The 17,232-nt window shown below is 34.9% G+C and overlaps 3 protein-coding genes across 4 annotated transcripts; all 3 read left to right on the top strand.

Annotated features, from left to right (window-relative positions):
• Positions 1–1,148: 1,148 nt before the first annotated feature.
• Positions 1,149–5,198, top strand: LOC145601427 (protein SKU5 SIMILAR 14-like). Of its 2 annotated transcripts, XM_081657444.1 has the most exons (9): positions 1,149–1,282; positions 1,473–1,631; positions 1,801–1,910; positions 2,749–3,019; positions 3,257–3,356; positions 3,466–3,811; positions 4,072–4,437; positions 4,528–4,606; positions 4,748–5,198. In XM_081657444.1, the coding sequence occupies exons 2-9, from the start codon at positions 1,485–1,487 to the stop codon at positions 4,949–4,951; spliced, it is 1,623 nt and encodes a 540-aa protein (XP_081513570.1). In that variant the 5' UTR covers positions 1,149–1,282; positions 1,473–1,484; the 3' UTR covers positions 4,952–5,198. The 2 variants fall into 2 exon arrangements, with proteins under 2 accessions (XP_081513570.1, XP_081513571.1); XM_081657445.1 differs by lacking the exon at positions 1,149–1,282 and having other exon boundaries at positions 1,471–1,631.
• Positions 5,199–6,600: 1,402 nt separating this feature from the next.
• LOC145601413 (L-ascorbate oxidase homolog) lies at positions 6,601–9,553 on the top strand. The gene is made up of 7 exons (XM_081657429.1): positions 6,601–6,840; positions 6,964–7,073; positions 7,625–7,895; positions 7,991–8,445; positions 8,572–8,937; positions 9,037–9,115; positions 9,236–9,553. The coding sequence occupies exons 1-7, from the start codon at positions 6,694–6,696 to the stop codon at positions 9,428–9,430; spliced, it is 1,623 nt and encodes a 540-aa protein (XP_081513555.1). The 5' UTR covers positions 6,601–6,693; the 3' UTR covers positions 9,431–9,553.
• A 4,616-nt stretch (positions 9,554–14,169) lies between these two features.
• LOC145601832 (L-ascorbate oxidase homolog) lies at positions 14,170–16,640 on the top strand. Its single transcript, XM_081657909.1, has 7 exons — positions 14,170–14,310; positions 14,415–14,524; positions 14,602–14,872; positions 15,069–15,514; positions 15,609–15,974; positions 16,066–16,144; positions 16,414–16,640. Exons 1-7 carry the CDS (start codon positions 14,170–14,172, stop codon positions 16,609–16,611), a joined length of 1,611 nt encoding a protein of 536 aa, XP_081514035.1. The 3' UTR covers positions 16,612–16,640.
• The last annotated feature ends 592 nt before the right edge of the window (positions 16,641–17,232 follow it).

Raw genomic sequence — 17,232 nt, forward strand, 5'->3', positions numbered from 1 at the left:
ACGATTATTTTCAGTTCAGTTCAGCTCTAATAAGTTCGGTTCAGTTCAGCTCCTAATTTCCTTTTCTTATAATATATTCATTTCAATTCAGTTCAATTCAACTCTTAATTTCTTTCTCTTATAAAATATTTATTTCAGTTCAGTTCAATTCAGCTCCTAATTTCATTCTCTTATAAAATATTCATTTCAGTTCAGTTCAGTTCAGTTTAGTTTAATTCAGTTCAGTTCAGCTCAAATAAGTTCAGTTCAGTTCAGCTCCTAATTTCCTTCTCTTATAAAATATTCATTTCAGTTCAGTTCAGTTCTAATAAGTTCAGTTCAGTTCAGCTCCTAATTTTCTTCTCTTATAAAATATTCATTTTAGTGCAGTTCAGCTCTAATAAGTTCAGTTCAGTTCAGCTCCTTATTTCCTTCGCTTATAAAATATTCATTTCAGTTCAGTTCAGTTCAGCTCAGCTCTAATAATTCAGTTCAGTTCAGCTCCTTATTTCCTTCTTTTATAAAATATTCATTTCATTCCAGTTCAGTTCAACTCTAATAAGTTCAGTCCAGTCAAGAGAACAAACCCTTACCTTTGTATGTAGTAATGTGGTATGCATGTGAAGCAAAAATCTATAATGCAACAAAGTAATTGGTTGACAAAAACACTAAAAAGAGAGTGTGAGGGCTATCTAAGTGGTTAATACTTTCCTCACAATTCCAGAAGATTCTGGGATCGATTCTCACCCCCGCCCTTGTGGCTCTCTAAACACCCAAAAACACTAAAAAGAAATTACATTGAATTTAATTTTCTCTAAAAAATTAAGTATTTTGTATGATTTGTATCCCATATACAGTTATACACTAGCCCATTTAAATTTAATTTAGGCATTTGTATTGACTCATTTTAAATCAAAAATTTGTTGAATCTGTACATTAATCAAATCACTGTACATTAATACAATAATCAAAATCAATCAAACATAAATTGACAATTAGGTTCAAAGAAATTTGGATAAAGGTTTGATGAGCTTCACGCGAAAGCGAAACCGCGTAAAAGTAGCACCGAATGCCAGCTCTTAAGGAGAAGTAGTACACACAAAAGTAGAAAAAACCAAGAAATTTTGAAATTATTGATATCAGGAAAACTGCCTTTTCCAGGAGTTAATAAATTACACATTTTCCTGACTCATTTCTTTATTTATATATATCCTCTGCTTTCATCACCCTCTCTCTCATTGACAGTCCTTCTCCTGCAAGATCTCCAACCGAATCTTTGCCTCCCTTCACTCAACTCCTTAAGGTATGCACCATTGCACCTTCTTTTTTTTTTTTTTTAGCAATGTCCTACTTTATTCCACCACTCGTTAGTCTAATCGATCAAGGATAAGGTTGCGTACATCTAACCCGTGTCATGCCAGGGTTGTTTATAGTGGCATTATTCATTTTTCTTATATACTCTAATGTTTTAGTTGTGTGGTACATATTTACAGGATTAGAAGATAATGGAGAGGAGAAGTTTGATAAACATAACATTATTTGGAATAGTTGCATTATTGAGTATTTCCATTGCAAAAGCAGATGACCCTTATAAATTTTTTACCTGGACTGTTACTTATGGAAATATTGCTCCTTTGGGGGTTCCTCAACAGGTTGGCTGATTTTTTTTTTTTTTTTTTTTTTTTTTTTTTTTTTTTTTTTTTTTTGGGTCTAATTTCTTGAGATAAAAAATATACTGTACTTCATTTTTAGTTTATTTTGATTATACCCTTTTTTAAGTAAGATCTAATTTATTGACATTGTTATTTTAATTTTGGCAAGGTTATTCTCATCAATGGTCAATTTCCTGGACCAAAACTTGACTGTGTGACAAATGACAACATTGTCCTCAATGTTATTAATAAATTGAATGAGCCTTTCCTTCTCACTTGGTATGTTTCCTAACTTCTTTTTATTATCTCCTTTACTTTGATTGGTTCAGTATCTTAAATTATTAGTTAATCAATTCAATTTTCAAGTTTATAAATGAAAATGAGGCATTTTCTTGATTTCTTTTTTAATTGATGTTGTATTATTGATGTATTCTGTCTCTTAATTATGAGTTACTTGGATTTAGATTGTACCAACTCGATCTAATAATCTTTTAAATGTTGCTTCGAAGTAGAATATTTTCAAAACATTGCAAAAAAAAAATAATTGATGAAGTACTACATAACAATTCACTGCTAACTCTGAGGTCCCACGCCTGGTCAACAATGTTTATTAAACTGATGCTCGTATCATTTTTACCGACAAAACTTTAACTTAATACACCGCTTAAATTGACTTTTATCAATTCACTAATTTTTTTAATGACTGCCTTTTGCTGTAGATTATCTTTTAAAATCTTTTGCAAAGTCTGCTAATGTATGGAGTATGGACCATTTTACACTAGTTCTAATACCCATTACTTGAAAACTGTATACTAGTATTAAACTCCAAAGTGCAAGAAAACTGTGATTCTAATTAAAGATGTAGAGTATGTAATCCTTTTTAGCAGTGTTACATAGAAATATTGTTGCTTCTGTTATTAAAAAAGAACCAAATAAATTGCAAATATGGTTTTGCTAAAATGGATTGAAATTATTATGCAAATGTGATTGCTTAGGCACATTGATGAAATATGAATGGAAAAGTGATACTTGTAATTTACGATTTCATATATCCAACATTGGCCTTCCAAATTATGTCTGAAGAAATGGTCTAATTTGAATTTTGTAATAATTTTAGGAATGGAATTAAGCAAAGGAAGAACTCGTGGCAAGACGGTGTATTGGGGACTAACTGTCCAATCCCTCCAAACAAAAACTTCACTTACATCTTTCAGCCTAAAGATCAGATTGGTTCTTACACTTACTTCCCATCAACTGGGTTGCACCGCGCTGCTGGTGGGTTTGGAGCCCTTAATGTCTACTCTAGGCCTCGCATTCCTGTTCCTTATGCTGACCCTGCTGGTGACTTTACTTTGCTTATTGGTGACTGGTTCAAAACCAGCTACAAGGTTTGTGTTCTATTAGTCTTTCATACGTAGTATGTTACTGATTCTTAGTGTTTATACATTGCTTTGTAACAAATGTGAGAAACCAACCATTATGCTAGTGTTTTACCATAAAAACTTCCAATATCATAAAACATTCAGTAGTCTTCCTGAAATGAATAGTGTTGTGAACTCAGAACTTACTGCTACAAGTAGTCTTCCTGAAATCTAATCCTAACTACAAAATTATGATTTATGCAGACCCTGCAGCAAAGTCTGGATGCAGGAAAGGTTCTTCCATTCCCTGACGGCTTGCTTATCAATGGCCAACAGAGTCGTAGTACCTTCACTGGAGAACAAGGTTACCTTCATGAATCATTGATACTCTAAATTTGACATATTATTGTCTTGTTTTTTATGTTTTAGCAGTAACATCTATATCTTAACATTAATTGCTTGTCAAATTTCAGGAAAAACATACAAGTTTAGAGTATCAAACGTTGGATTGTTGACTTCATTCAACTTCAGGATCCAAGGTCACAAACTAAAGGTGGTAGAAGTGGAAGGATCTAATGTTATTCAAAATGTTTACGATTCGATTGATGTGCACGTGGGTCAGTCTCTCTCAATCCTTGTGACCTTAGATCAGGCTCCCAAGGATTACTACATAGTTGCATCTACTCGTTTCACAAGGACAGTTCTAACTGCCACTGGAGCTCTCCACTACTCAAACTCTGCCTCACAAGTCTCAGGACCTCTGCCTGCTGCCCCTGCTGGCGGATTCCATTGGTCCTTGCAGCAAGCCAGAACCTTCAGGTATGGAATTAAATCTCTGTGCTGAACCTCAATATCTTTGATGTCGATGGCAACCTTGTTGATGTTGGCGTTTCACCTAATACTGTTGCGACAACTATTATTTGATCAAGGGCCTTTTTATCCACCCTGACATTGTGTTTAAATGACCTTGGATTTTCTATTTTGAATGCTTTAGCGCAAAAATTCTGTGGTTCTGATCATGCCTATGTTTTGTTGGTAACAAATGGTTAACCTTTTATGTCAATTTCTGAATTGTGTAGGTGGAACTTGACAGCAAATGCAGCTAGGCCCAACCCTCAGGGATCTTTCCACTATGGAACAATCCCAATTTCAAGAACCTATGTGTTAGCTAACTCAGCACCTCTTATCAACGGAAAGCAACGTTATGCTGTTAATCAGGTTTCCTTTATCTACCCTGATACTCCTCTGAAGCTCGCCGATTACTTCAATATTCCTGGAGTTTTCAGCTTGAATTCCATCCAAAGTAGCCCATCTGGCGGTGCTGCAAGGATTGGCACATCTGTTTTGGGTGCTATGCACCACGACTTCATTGAGGTTGTCTTCCAGAATGATGAGAATGCCATGCAGTCTTGGCATCTTGATGGTTATGATTTCTGGGTTGTTGGGTACGTCTCATTACATTGTTTTTTCCTCTTATTTACCTCTTTTACGAGTTTAAGCAGGCATTCTCATTTTTTGACTTGACATTGTTGCAGTTTTGGTACTGGTAAATGGAGTCAAGCCAGTCGGAGGAATTACAATCTAAAAGATGCCCTCACCAGACATACCACTCAGGTACAGCATACTAAAAAACTTTGGAAATTTGATTAATTGGTTAAATATACTCTCATTACTCTGCTATTGTTTGTTCACCCCCTCGGAAAATTAGATTCTGATCATCTTTGCGACTTGCCTGTATATGGATGAAATTCACAGGTATATCCCAACTCTTGGACAGCAATATTGGTATCATTAGACAACCAAGGGATGTGGAATCTGAGGTCTGCAATGTGTTCGCGACAATATCTTGGACAGCAACTCTATCTCCGGGTGTGGAACTCTGCCCAGAGCCTTGCTAATGAGTACAACCCCCCTACTAACGTTCTCCTTTGTGGAAAAGCAATTGGACGTCATCCTTAAACAACACATATCGATCAGTCTAGTTATTAATCATAATACTACTACTATAGATTTAACCAGTCATCAGAGTTTGACTGTGAGTTAGAAAGTTGAAGCGGGAAATATTCTGATTTTTTCATCCTCTTCCCCCTTGCATCGTCTGTATATTGATTTGTATTGGAAATTATAGTATTTGCTTGATTAATTTATCTCTTTAATCAAAATGGAATTACTTCACCGTAGTTGAAGTTGTTTAGTACTTTGTCAACAGCAATTAGTTGCTCTGATCACATCAATCGTACTCTTTTTTAACTGTTTTTTTTTTTTTTTTTTTTTTTACTATAAAGAATTACGTGAGTAGATTTCATCATCTCAGCTCAACTCACTATTACTTCGTTTCAAAATTCGTACTAAGATCATGATCAATAAATTGATGTAATTACATGTTCATTCATATTATAAATTGATAAGCAAGACGAGTATTGAAATATTGAATCCTACATACGAGTATTGATTAAAAGAATATGGAACTACAATGGGGAGTTGTAGCTTCACCATTGTTTTAAAGCAAATTAAGCAATGGAGACATGGAGTATTTTGGGTGAAACAATGGTCAATGGCATATTGGCATTGGATCCACTTAAGCCTTAAGGCATAAAATGCATCAAGATACGGGCGGCAGGCCAAATGAGATACGAAGTATCTAATAGTCTCCTACTTATTTTTACTAGTACTCCGTAGTTAACTAAAAAAGCAATCTATTTGTATGGACAGTATCTATAAGACTATACGGAAACACGGAGTAGATCTGAATCTCTTTGGAACTCCATTGTGACAATGACATGTTGATATTAAAGATACAGAATAACGCTAGGCAAGTTCTTCGATGTGTACATGGTACATCTACATTTGTGGCATTAAATCCCGCCTTTTGACTTAAAATTGCTTATCTATGAAAAGTCCCAACCTAATAGATGAATCTATTCCAAAAACTATCATACACAAAATATTATATTGACCTCACTAGAAGATCATGGGAACACAAAATATAGTACACAAAACTTGATCCACCAAAACCTCCAATGATCTTCCATTCTTTACTTGTACTTCCATGTGTGAGACATTAATGTTATTATTGATATTGAAAATAAGAAATTTGGATGGGTTTTTGAATCCCTAAAATTTTATTAAAAGATCCGCTCTAAGCTCCGCCGCTCTCGCTCTTATTATCTTATTACAATTTGCACCAAGGAAGCATCATACTCAATTTCTAGCAAAATAACAACGTTAAAATAATGCAAATTTGGCAATATTGTTACACTATTACAAGCAATTGATACTACGACTCCAACCAATTGAAGAATATACAAGTAATTAAATTGTGAGTTTGTGACGCTGACTTCATTAAAATAGCATGAAGTACGGCGCAATAGATCTTTGACACCTTTATATTCAAGTATGGCTTGCATTTAATTTAATTCACTGAAATTTTTACAAGTTCCGGGAAACTGCACCCTTAATTTGCAATCCCCATATTATATAATCCTTTCTTTTACATCTCTTCTTTCTTTTATAATAAAGGCAATATTTAACTCTCATTCAAGTGTAGTATTCAACTATGCTCCTATTATAAGGTAATGCTACATTGCTACTTAATGTATGGTCTCTTTTGTAATAATTTTTTTTTTAGTTTGATTATTGATATTTTGCTCTATATTTTTTTTTGCAGCCTCAATAAAGTAATCTTTCAAAACCTCGTAAAAATGGGACATTTTTCAGTTCTATTTTTCCTTGTTGGAAGTTTAGCTTTGTCAAGTATTTTGGGGATTCATGCGGAGAGTCCATACAAATATTACACTTGGAGAATAACATATGCAACAATATATCCTGGGAATTTCCCCCCTCAAACGGTTGGTTTAATACTTTGCACCACTCTTATTATTATTATTATTATTATTATTATTTTTTTTTATTTTTTTTTTTTTTTTTTTTTTTGCAATTATGTACAGTAATATATTCGTACTCAATTGTAGGGTATTGTTATTAATGGGCAATTTCCGGGTCCAACAATTGAGGTCAACACCAATGACAATCTCATTGTCACTATTATTAATCAGTTGGACGAGCCATTCCTCATGACATGGTTAGTATACTTCCTTAGAGTAGGTTGTTGTGTTACTACCCAATTACACAAGTAAAGATAATTTATTTTAATGTAGCTAAATCAATATAAAGCTTTGTCCTCTGTTTTGTGCAATATATACCACTTTCGTTCAATAAACTTTTTACTTTTTTACGTTTGTCAATGTACAATTTTGAACAAAAAGAACTCTAATTGTGTATCTGTAAAATGATTAAAAACTAATATTTCAAAAATACATACTAAGAAGAGCTCTATTATTTACAACCCTATATTTTCTTACAATCATCACAAACAATGTTCAACATTTGCAAACAAAAAAAAAAATAAAAAAAAGAAAAAATCCCCATGTTAAATGTGGGGTGGTGTTTGTACATAACACCAAAATTCTAAATGCTAACATTATTGTAAAACAAAGGCAGTATGTGTTACTAATTTTGATTGGTTCTTAATTCGTTGTACCCTCAGTTAGCACTGTCGAATTCAACTAGAAACCTATACATTTTTGTTTATTTTGAGTGAACACACATTTATAAGTTATGTTCAACCCTTAGGAATGGAATTTGGCAAAGGAAGAATTCGTGGCAAGATGGAGTACTTGGTACCAACTGCCCTATTCCTCCAGGGCAAAACTACACATATACTATGCAAGTCAAGGATCAAATTGGTACCTACATGTACTTCCCTTCCACATTGATGCATCGCGCTTCTGGTGGATTTGGCGCGATCAATGTTTATAAAAGATCTGTCATTCCTCTTCCTTACCCTGAGCCGGCTGGTGAACACTCTTTCCTTGTTGGTGATTGGTATAAGACTGACCACAAGGTTCGTAAACTTTAACCATTAATTATTAATGCCAATGACCACAATGTCCGATCCCACTATTCATATACTAACTTTGACTAGTCGCTATCACACAGGTGCTTCAAAATAGGCTAGATAATGGTGATGCCATGCCTATGCCCGATGGCCTACTTATTAACGGTCTTCAAAACTTTAGTACTGATAGAGTCTACACGGGTCAAGCTGGGAAAACCTACTTGTTTCGGGTGGCTAATGTAGGAATCATGACTTCAATCAACTTTAGGATTCAAGGGCATACAATGAAGCTTGTTGAGGTTGAGGGATCTCATGTCCTTCAAGAAATTTACGAGTCACTTGATGTTCACCCTGGCCAATCCTTAACTTTCTTGGTGACTTTGAATGGTGCAATCAAAGACTACTACATTGTTGCATCGACTCGTTTCACTAGACCGATTCTCACTACCACTGCAACCCTTCATTATGATGGTTCAAATATTACTGTTTCTGGTCCTGCACCTAGTCCCCCTGCTTTTGAGGTTCACGGGTCCATGAAGCAAGCCAGATCTTTTAGGTAATACTCGTATATATTGACTTTTCCAACTTGTACGCATCATAGATAACATAATTATTTTGTGTAGCATAACATTGTATGCGTCATATATATTAACCATGGTATTTTTGTTTCCTAATTCAACAGAAGGAATTTAACTGCCAATGCTGCAAGGCCGAACCCTCAAGGATCGTTCCGTTATGGGGAAATTAACATAACAACAACATTAGTTTTGGCCAATTCAGCTGATAAGATCAATAACAAGTTGTTTTACGGTGTTAATGGTGTTTCCTATGTGAATCCAACCACACCACTCAAGCTAGCTGATTATTACAACATTCCTGGTGTTTTCGACATCAACACGAGTAGGGATAATCCCACACCCGGCCCTATGATCCAAGGCACCACAGTATATGGCTTGGCTCTTCATGATTTTGTAGAAATAGTCTTCCAAAATAACGAGGCCACCACTCAGTCTTGGCATCTTGATGGCTACAATTTCTTTGTTGTCGCGTAAGCTTCTTGATCTCTCTATCTAACAATCTAACATTACTAGCTCTTCAAGCCATTAAAAAAAAACTATACTTACAAGATGGTACATAAATGTTTCAGATACGGATCAAACCAATGGAGTCCAGAAAGTAGAAAAAATTACAATTTGGTGGATGCTGTTTCAAGAAGTACTATCCAGGTAATCTTTGAACATACATACACTTTTACAACTTACGACGTATCATTTACATACAAATTATTATACTTGTAATTCTAATTAAATTGATGTTTTGCCTCTTTTTTCTTTACAAATTGGCAGGTGTTTAGAAACTCATGGACAGCAGTATTAGCATCTTTAGATAACAAGGGAATGTGGAATTTGAGATCAGCAATTTGGCATAGACAGTATTTAGGGCAGCAAGTTTATCTGAGGGTTTGGAATGACGAAACAAGCCTCACTACAGAATATGACATCCCTCCAAATGCTCTCAAATGTGGAAAGGCTGCTATATAGTCGATTTTTTTTAGTTATAGTGTTATACTCATTTACGCGAAAATTAAGTGTGTTGTGTTAAACTTTGGGAGGATGCTGTGTTCCGGTTGCACCATAGCTAGAGTGAATGTATTTTTAGGAAGGTTTCCATATACACCACATCAAGATCGAGATATATTTAGCCTATATTATTATTATTGATGAATTTATTTATGCACTTAACAATAATACGATGTATTAATTACATTTTTGAAGTAAAACTTAGATATATACTCAATTACTGTATTGTAACAACATGAATTGATTTGATTTGATTTGCTTTAATATCATGGTGTAATCTAATAATTCTATTAATCTATTGTCTAATGTATGTCTATTATATATATTTATTCTCAGCAGAATTTTTTTTAAAAAAAGTGTAACTAAATACGAAGTAGTACGGATCAGAGTATTGTTTTCGTAATTAAGTAAAAATCAAGTGAATAGGACACGTACAAAATCCTTTCTTCGGTGTTCTTTGACCGTCTTCACGACTGGTGATTGCCTAATAAGAAGCATGATTGATCACCCTATCTTGATCATCCATACAGCCATACTACTAAATTAAAGATAATGCTAATTATGTCCATCCTCTGTTTCAGAAAAATTACCTCTTATTAACTCCCAAACAAAAAAAAATATTAAAATTAAAGAAATGAAAAGTTTATGTTGGGCTTGGAAGTATTTTGTAATTCCTAGTTAAAATCTTTACTATGTGATGATTTATGATTTTAAGATATCAAACTTTTATACCCAAACATTACTTTTGCTTTAATGCTTGTGTTCTGTTTTAAGATCAATGTACAATTTGTGTTGCCATGTGTGTTGAAGCCTCCAAAATCAGTTACATCTTACATAAGAAAAGAGATTGAATGAGTGATGTTGGGATCAATTTGGAATAGGGAGACGAAGTACATTATTAGATCGACATGCAAATAATCAATAAAAACACTTAGGCAAGTTCCTTTCATACTAGATTACTACCCCCGATTTTCTTAATATTGTAACAATTTGACCATCATATTTGTCAATGTATTACGATTACCTTCACCATTAACTTTTTAACAATTGTAACAAGTTAATATATTGATGATGTTCATTTGAACAGATCCAATAACAGATTAACTGATACTTTTTGTATGCTAATAGTAATTAAAACATGAGGTTATTTGTAAAGAGAAAATGACCTAATGGCCAAGATGATAATATGTGCGTTGACTTAATGAAATTTGTGATGTACGGAGTAGTTCGTTTTTTTTTTTCTTTATGGAAATTAAATGGTTTCCATTCACACTATCACACATGAGTGACTTAACTACTCATCAGTCATCACGTGGCGCAGAGGAGCTTCAAATGACTAATGTCAAATGTTCATAATTAATGTATGTAGAAAGTCAAACAATTATAATGGAGATTGTATTTATAACTCAATTAGTTTGTGAATCTGTGCAATATGATAAATCACCTTATTAAATAAACTGTTGAAAGAGGAATAGGTGAAGTCTGAAGTATACTCTATGATGCACCCTTTTTTTTTTTGAAGGGGGAGATTATATTCATTAATAAAAAGCCATACGGCACTTACATAGAGATCATAATCGAACAATACAAAGACAACCGAACCAATTACAAGTTCGAAATAAACGAAATTACAATTGCACGCGCAAAATAACTTTCTTAAGTACCCTTGGCTCATATAACGCTGTCCTATGCAGCCTCTTGCAAGGGGGTCTGGCAATATGATGTAATTTCTGACGAGAACCTTCATTGGCTCAGAATCCCGTACTCCTCGACCTGAAATCAAAATTGGTGTCGTACACTTCACCATAGACAAGATCAACTCCGATTCAAACACGGATATCGGCGTGGAAGCAAAACCCTTTAGCCCAAACCAACAGAAGATCAAACCGAAGCCCCATAGCCAAAAAACCCACCCTTGGGAGAAGAAGTATTGTGAATTTGTGACCGAATTCAAATTAACTTTGAGACTCCAATCTCCGGGGATAAATTTTTTTGTTGAATTGATCATTGACGTAGTATTAAGAATCTAATACATAACAAGAACACAATTACACGATAAATATGAAAAGATCTATACTGCGTCCACACTTAAGTCTAAAAGACTCTAATATATGTGTGAAGTGTGATGTGTGATATAAATCAAATTTGAAACTCCAACCATCAAATTAACCTATTGGTTAATGTAGCTCTTGACATATTGTTGTCGGTGTAGGGCTAGCTATACTAAATTGTAAAGTGACGTAAAGGTTATACAAAGAAATGTCACCATCTTATTGGTTATGCATAAATTAAACGGGGGTGGAAGATGAAGCTTTGGTTCATCATGGAAAAAGGGAAAAATTAAATTCGTGTTAGATTTATTATAGGAATAATCAATATCGATCGAGCTAAATTCTCATGTCACATGTTTTGTTAAAAATCTTAAAGTAACAGTCACTAGTGCACAACCAATTTGGTATAGCAAAACTCGAGTGAAAAATAAAAAATGAATTTCAAAAAATTGGATCTAGTTGACTAATATACTCAACATATGAAAAAGGTAAGTAAATACAAGTAGTTAATGAAATCAAAAGAAGCGTTGACCATAAATAATGGCGGGAAAAATTACTCTATTATGTTTCAAACTCTGATGAACACAGAGTGTGTACAGAGTAGAAATATGGCTCGAAACCCTACAAATTTCAGAATCAGAAAGAATAAAAGAAGGAAGACCAAATTATAAGCCTTGTTTTTGTACTATAAACTGGATCCACTAAAACCTCCCTCTGTTTTTAATTAAATTAAGCAAATATTTCATGGAAATTGCAATTATAATTATTTAACTAAATCCAAAGATCCGTCCTCAGCTCCGTTGCTTTCGCATACCTCGTCTTCTTCATCTTCTCTAACTCCTTCCTTCGCATCACGGACGCTTCGCTTCAAGTTGTAGTAATAAACAAAAAAGTTCAAACTACAACTTGAAGATATATATTATTTTGAAATTTGATAAAAATGTAAGGAAAATTTGGATTTTGGTACCTCGAAAATGGGGGTAATTGAATTTTAGTACCCATCTAAAATTTTATTTTAAATTGGTACCTCAAAAATGACTAAACTATAGATATCAGTACCTCCGTTAGTATTCTGTCGACTTTGCCGTTAGTGGGTCCCATTATCTAATTCTTTAATAATTTAATTTATAAAAAAAAAAGAAAAAACATTTAATTAAAAAAAACTTAAAAAATAATAATTAAAAAAAAAAAACTTAAAAATAAAAAATAAAAAAAAACTTAAAAAAAAAAAAAAAAACCCAGCCCTGCCTCCCCGCCACCCACCCCTGCCTCCCCGCCACCCACCCTGCCTCCCCGCGCCGACGCCACCCCCCCCCCCACCCAGCCCTGCGCCGACGCCATCCCCCCACCCAGGCTGCCTCGACATCACCCCTTCCCCATTTCTCCCAAATCAATTTTTAGGTTTTAGGTTTAAATTTCTGGTTTGTGGGTGGTGGGTTTCGGGGTTCGTGGGTGGTAGGGTGGTGGGTTTCTGGGTTCGTGGGTTGTGGGTGGTGGATTTAGGGGTTCGTGGGGTGGTGGGTTCTTGGGGTTCGTGGGGTTTTCTGGGTTCGGGGTTGTGCCTGGCCGCGGCCGCAGCTGCCATGGCTGGGATTCGTGGCTGGCTGCGGCGGTAGCAGCTGTGGCTGGGCTTCGTGCCTTGCCGCGGCCGCAGCTGTCGTGGCTGGGCTTCGTGCCTGGCCGCGGCGGCAGCTGCCGTGGCTGGTGGTTTTTTTTTATTTTTTATTTTTTTTTTTTTTTTTGAAAACTGGTTTTTTTTTTTAATTAGTTTTTTTGTTTTTTAATTTTAAAAATGTTTTTTTTTTAATAATTTAAATTATTAAATTATTAGATAATGGACCCCACTAACGGAAAACTTAACGGAACATGGACGGAGGTACCAAAACCTATAAAGTTACACTTTTGGAGGTATTAATTTAAAATAAAATTTTAGATGGGTACTAAAATTCAATTACCCCTATATTCGAGGTACCAAAATTCAAATTTTCCAAAATGTAATGTATATTAAAAAATAGAGAGTGAAGAACACTCCAAGCAAGAAAGCGGGAATTGTAGTATAGCTAATAAGCCTTGTTTACCATGAAGTGCGCCGCAATAGATCCCAAACACGTCCATTTTGACTCCACCTTGTCATATTTTTTTTTTATTTAAGATGGGTTCTAGGAAACACACACCCTTGTACTCGTACTTCATTTATAATTCTTCTTTCTCGTCTCTTTCGTTTACGAGTCGGGGGTTCGAGTTCTTTCTCCTGTAACTAGGTAATGTACAGTGTTTTACTTCCTCTTTTGTATTAAGGTGTTTAACTTGAGAGTTGGATAAGTTTGCGTACATCTCATCACCTACATTCTACTCTAGTTAGGTGCTTTACGCATTTGCTAATTGTACATGTTATGCTTGTGTAATGTGTATGCACATTTATACTTGCATTATACGTAGTAGTACATAACTAGCTGTCACATAGCTAATGTATGGTAATCACAATCTCAAAAAGAAGAACTCAACTTTTTGTTGTTGATAAATTTCCATCTTTTTTTTCAACTAATCAAATTTTTTTTCTTTTCAATAATGAGATGGTAGTTTAACAATTGTTGGTGTTTTTTTTCACTTTGTCTAAGCAGGTTGGGTTAAGAAATTAATCCTCATACAATGGGACGTATGACATTATTGTCTTTCGTTGGAATTTTAGCTTTGTCAAGTATTTTCGGAGTTCATGCAGAAAGTCCGTATAGATATTATGATTGGGAAGTAACATACGGAACGATATCTCCTCTTGGTGTTCCTCAGAGGGTAGGGTTGGTTGCTTTTTGGCACCCTCGATTTTGTTCATAGCATTGTCGTAAGCAAGCCTAATCATAGCCATTTTTCTTACTAATTTACTTCATCAAATGCAGGGTATTCTAATAAACGGCCAATTTCCTGGTCCAACAGTTGAATGTGACACCAATGATAATGTCATTATTTCTATAAGAAATAGTTTGGATGAGCCATTTCTCATGACATGGTTAGTACCATCAATTCCTTTTAGTAGGTTTGTAATTTGCTATTATTACTTACTTATGGCTTCTTCCTTGTTTATAGGAATGGGGTTTGGCAAAGGAAGGTGTCGTGGCAAGACGGGGTACTCGGAACTAATTGTCCTATTCCTCCACACTCAAACTGGACGTACACGATGCAAGCCAAGGATCAAATTGGTACCTACATGTACTTCCCTTCCACGGAATTGCATCGACTGGCTGGGGGTTTTGGTGCTTTCATTATTAATAAAAGGTCTGTCATTGCCCTCCCATACGCTGAGCCAGCAGCCGCATTCTCCGTCCTTGTTGGAGACTGGTACAAGACTGATCACAAGGTTCGTAAACGTAGTCACACTTAGTACTAATGAAGCAAATTTAGAACAATTTTGTGTAAACATAAAAGAGTGTTACAAGCTAGATTTATTCATAATGCAAATTTCATCCTAGGAAAGATTAGTTGTTTTCTTGTATGAATGTATGTTACGGTTTCAATATCAACTCACGGTTACAATGCATATATGATTGACACAGGAACTCCAAAAAAAGCTAGACAATGGAGAAAGTATGCCCATGCCTGATGGCTTGCTTATTAATGGTGATCCAAGCAACACAGTTTTCAGTGGTGAAGCAGAAAAAACTTACTTGTTTCGAGTGGCAAACGTAGGAACAATGACATCCATCAATATCAGGATTCAGGGACATATGTTGAAGCTTGTTGAGATTGAGGGTTCTCATGTACTACAAGAAATTTACGAGTCACTCGATGTTCATCCAGGCCAATCCTTAGCTTTCTTGGTCACCCTCCATGGCTCGGCCAAGGACTACTACATAGTCGCATCAACTCGTTTTGATAGAACGTCTATAGATGCCACTGCCATACTTCATTACAATGGTTCAGATATCGGCCCTTCTCATCCTCTACCCGTGGGCCCTACTTATCAAGTACACTGGTCCATGAAGCAAGCTAGAACTTTCAGGTAAATTTTTTTTTAACATCATCGTTTTTTGTGACTCTCTAAACATTAATCTTAACCTTGCGTAGCCTTATGAACATTTTCTCTTTCGATATAGATGGAATCTGACAGCCAACGCTGCAAGGCCTAACCCTCAAGGATCTTACCGTTATGGAGGAATCCAAGTAACTAAGACAATTGTTTTGGAAAACTCTGTTGGGGAGGTCAACGGCAAGTTACGTTACGGGGTCAACAATGTTTCCTACGTAAACCCGGATACACCACTGAAACTTGCTGATTACTACGATATTCCCGGTGTTTTTGACCTTAACACAAGTAGAGATCAACCAACACCAGGGCCTATGATCTCCGGCACCACGGTTTATGGCACTCAACTCCATGACTTTGCAGAAATTATCTTCCAAAACAATGAGACAGACACCCAATCTTGGCATCTTGATGGTCATAACTTCTTTGTTGTCGCGTAAGCTTCTATCTTTTCTATCATTCTTAAAGTTGATCATATATTTAGGTTGAATTCTTGATTATGTTCTAATACAAGGTTCATATTTCAGATTTGGTGCGGGTACATGGACTCCAGATGTTAGAAGAAAATACAATATGGTTGATGCTATTTGGAGGAGCACCGTCCAGGTAAACTTAAAGTTGCTTCAAAATACTCACGTTAAAAAAAAAAAAAAAAAAAAAAAAAAAAAAAAAAAAAAGTTTACCATTTCAATGTTGTATTTTACAGAGTCACTATTGAGAATTTCCCATTTATATTTTAATTGATTGTGATATGCAACAAGTCAAACAAGTTGACTTTACGTGTGTCCAATTTATAACTGTTATATGCTTAGTAGTTTAAACATCAAGTATGTTGTTTATGATGTGATTAAAAGTGTTTTTTTTTTCGATTGTAGGTGTATCGAAATTCATGGACGGCAATATTAGTATCTTTGGATAACAAAGGAATGTGGAATTTAAGGTCAGCAATATGGCACAGGCAGTACTTGGGACAGGAAGTGTATATCAGGGTATGGAACGATGAAAAAAGTCTGTTTACAGAGAGTGACATCCCTCCAAATGCCCTCAAGTGTGGAAAGGCTGCTAATTTATAGATTTAGTTTATATACTTTAGTTTTCTTGTATTGTACTCATTTCATTTTTTTTCTTCTTAATTTTATATTAACCTATTGTGGGGGTATTTATTTTCCCAAAAAAAAGAAAAATCAGTCACAAGGGTATGACTGTCCAAAAAAAAAGAGGGGGAAACAAGCTTATAAGGAGGGGATAAGAAAAAGAAATTCAATTGTAGTTTGATCATATATCTCATCCAAAATTATAAATTATAATAAATATATTTATCATTTTATTTTTGATGTGTAGAGAGTAATAAATGGTATGAATTATTGACTTTAAGATGAAATTTGATCCATGATTTTTTATACTGGTTTATGATTTTATTGTTCTCTCTTTTAATTTCTCAGATTATCATAATTTTGACCTTTTGAGGCAAATTTATGCTTAAACCAGGAAATGGTTCAAAGGGTTAAAAATACAAAAAGCATACTTTGGTGCTGGACCAATTATGTAATATGAGGCCAATATATGTCATTTCTAGTACAAAAAATGCTCAAAAAATGACCCAACATATGTTGCTTTCTAATCCATACAAAAAGCCCAAGTTGTTGGGCCTTCCTGTTCCTGAAGGGAGGTTATTGTGTTGGCTGTACTCAGCT

The sequence above is a fragment of the Chenopodium album genome, chromosome 21 (assembly GCF_948465745.1).
Source record: "Chenopodium album chromosome 21, dcCheAlbu1.1, whole genome shotgun sequence".
NCBI lineage: Eukaryota > Viridiplantae > Streptophyta > Magnoliopsida > Caryophyllales > Amaranthaceae > Chenopodium > Chenopodium album.

What these genes read in the sequence shown, in the direction of transcription:
- LOC145601832 (XM_081657909.1), top strand. Translation starts at nt 14,170, where the DNA reads ATGGGACGTATGACATTATTGTCTTTCGTTGGAATTTTAGCTTTGTCA. An exon ending in AAGCAAGCTAGAACTTTCAG is followed by an intron (nt 15,515 to 15,608) that starts GTAAATTTTTTT and finishes CTTTCGATATAG; the next exon opens with ATGGAATCTGACAGCCAACG. An exon ending in CATAACTTCTTTGTTGTCGC is followed by an intron (nt 15,975 to 16,065) that starts GTAAGCTTCTAT and finishes TTCATATTTCAG; the next exon opens with ATTTGGTGCGGGTACATGGA.
- LOC145601413 (XM_081657429.1), top strand. Translation starts at nt 6,694, where the DNA reads ATGGGACATTTTTCAGTTCTATTTTTCCTTGTTGGAAGTTTAGCTTTG. An exon ending in GGAATTTCCCCCCTCAAACG is followed by an intron (nt 6,841 to 6,963) that starts GTTGGTTTAATA and finishes ACTCAATTGTAG; the next exon opens with GGTATTGTTATTAATGGGCA. An exon ending in AAGCAAGCCAGATCTTTTAG is followed by an intron (nt 8,446 to 8,571) that starts GTAATACTCGTA and finishes CTAATTCAACAG; the next exon opens with AAGGAATTTAACTGCCAATG.
- LOC145601427 (XM_081657444.1), top strand. Translation starts at nt 1,485, where the DNA reads ATGGAGAGGAGAAGTTTGATAAACATAACATTATTTGGAATAGTTGCA. An exon ending in CTTTGGGGGTTCCTCAACAG is followed by an intron (nt 1,632 to 1,800) that starts GTTGGCTGATTT and finishes AATTTTGGCAAG; the next exon opens with GTTATTCTCATCAATGGTCA. An exon ending in CAGCAAGCCAGAACCTTCAG is followed by an intron (nt 3,812 to 4,071) that starts GTATGGAATTAA and finishes TGAATTGTGTAG; the next exon opens with GTGGAACTTGACAGCAAATG.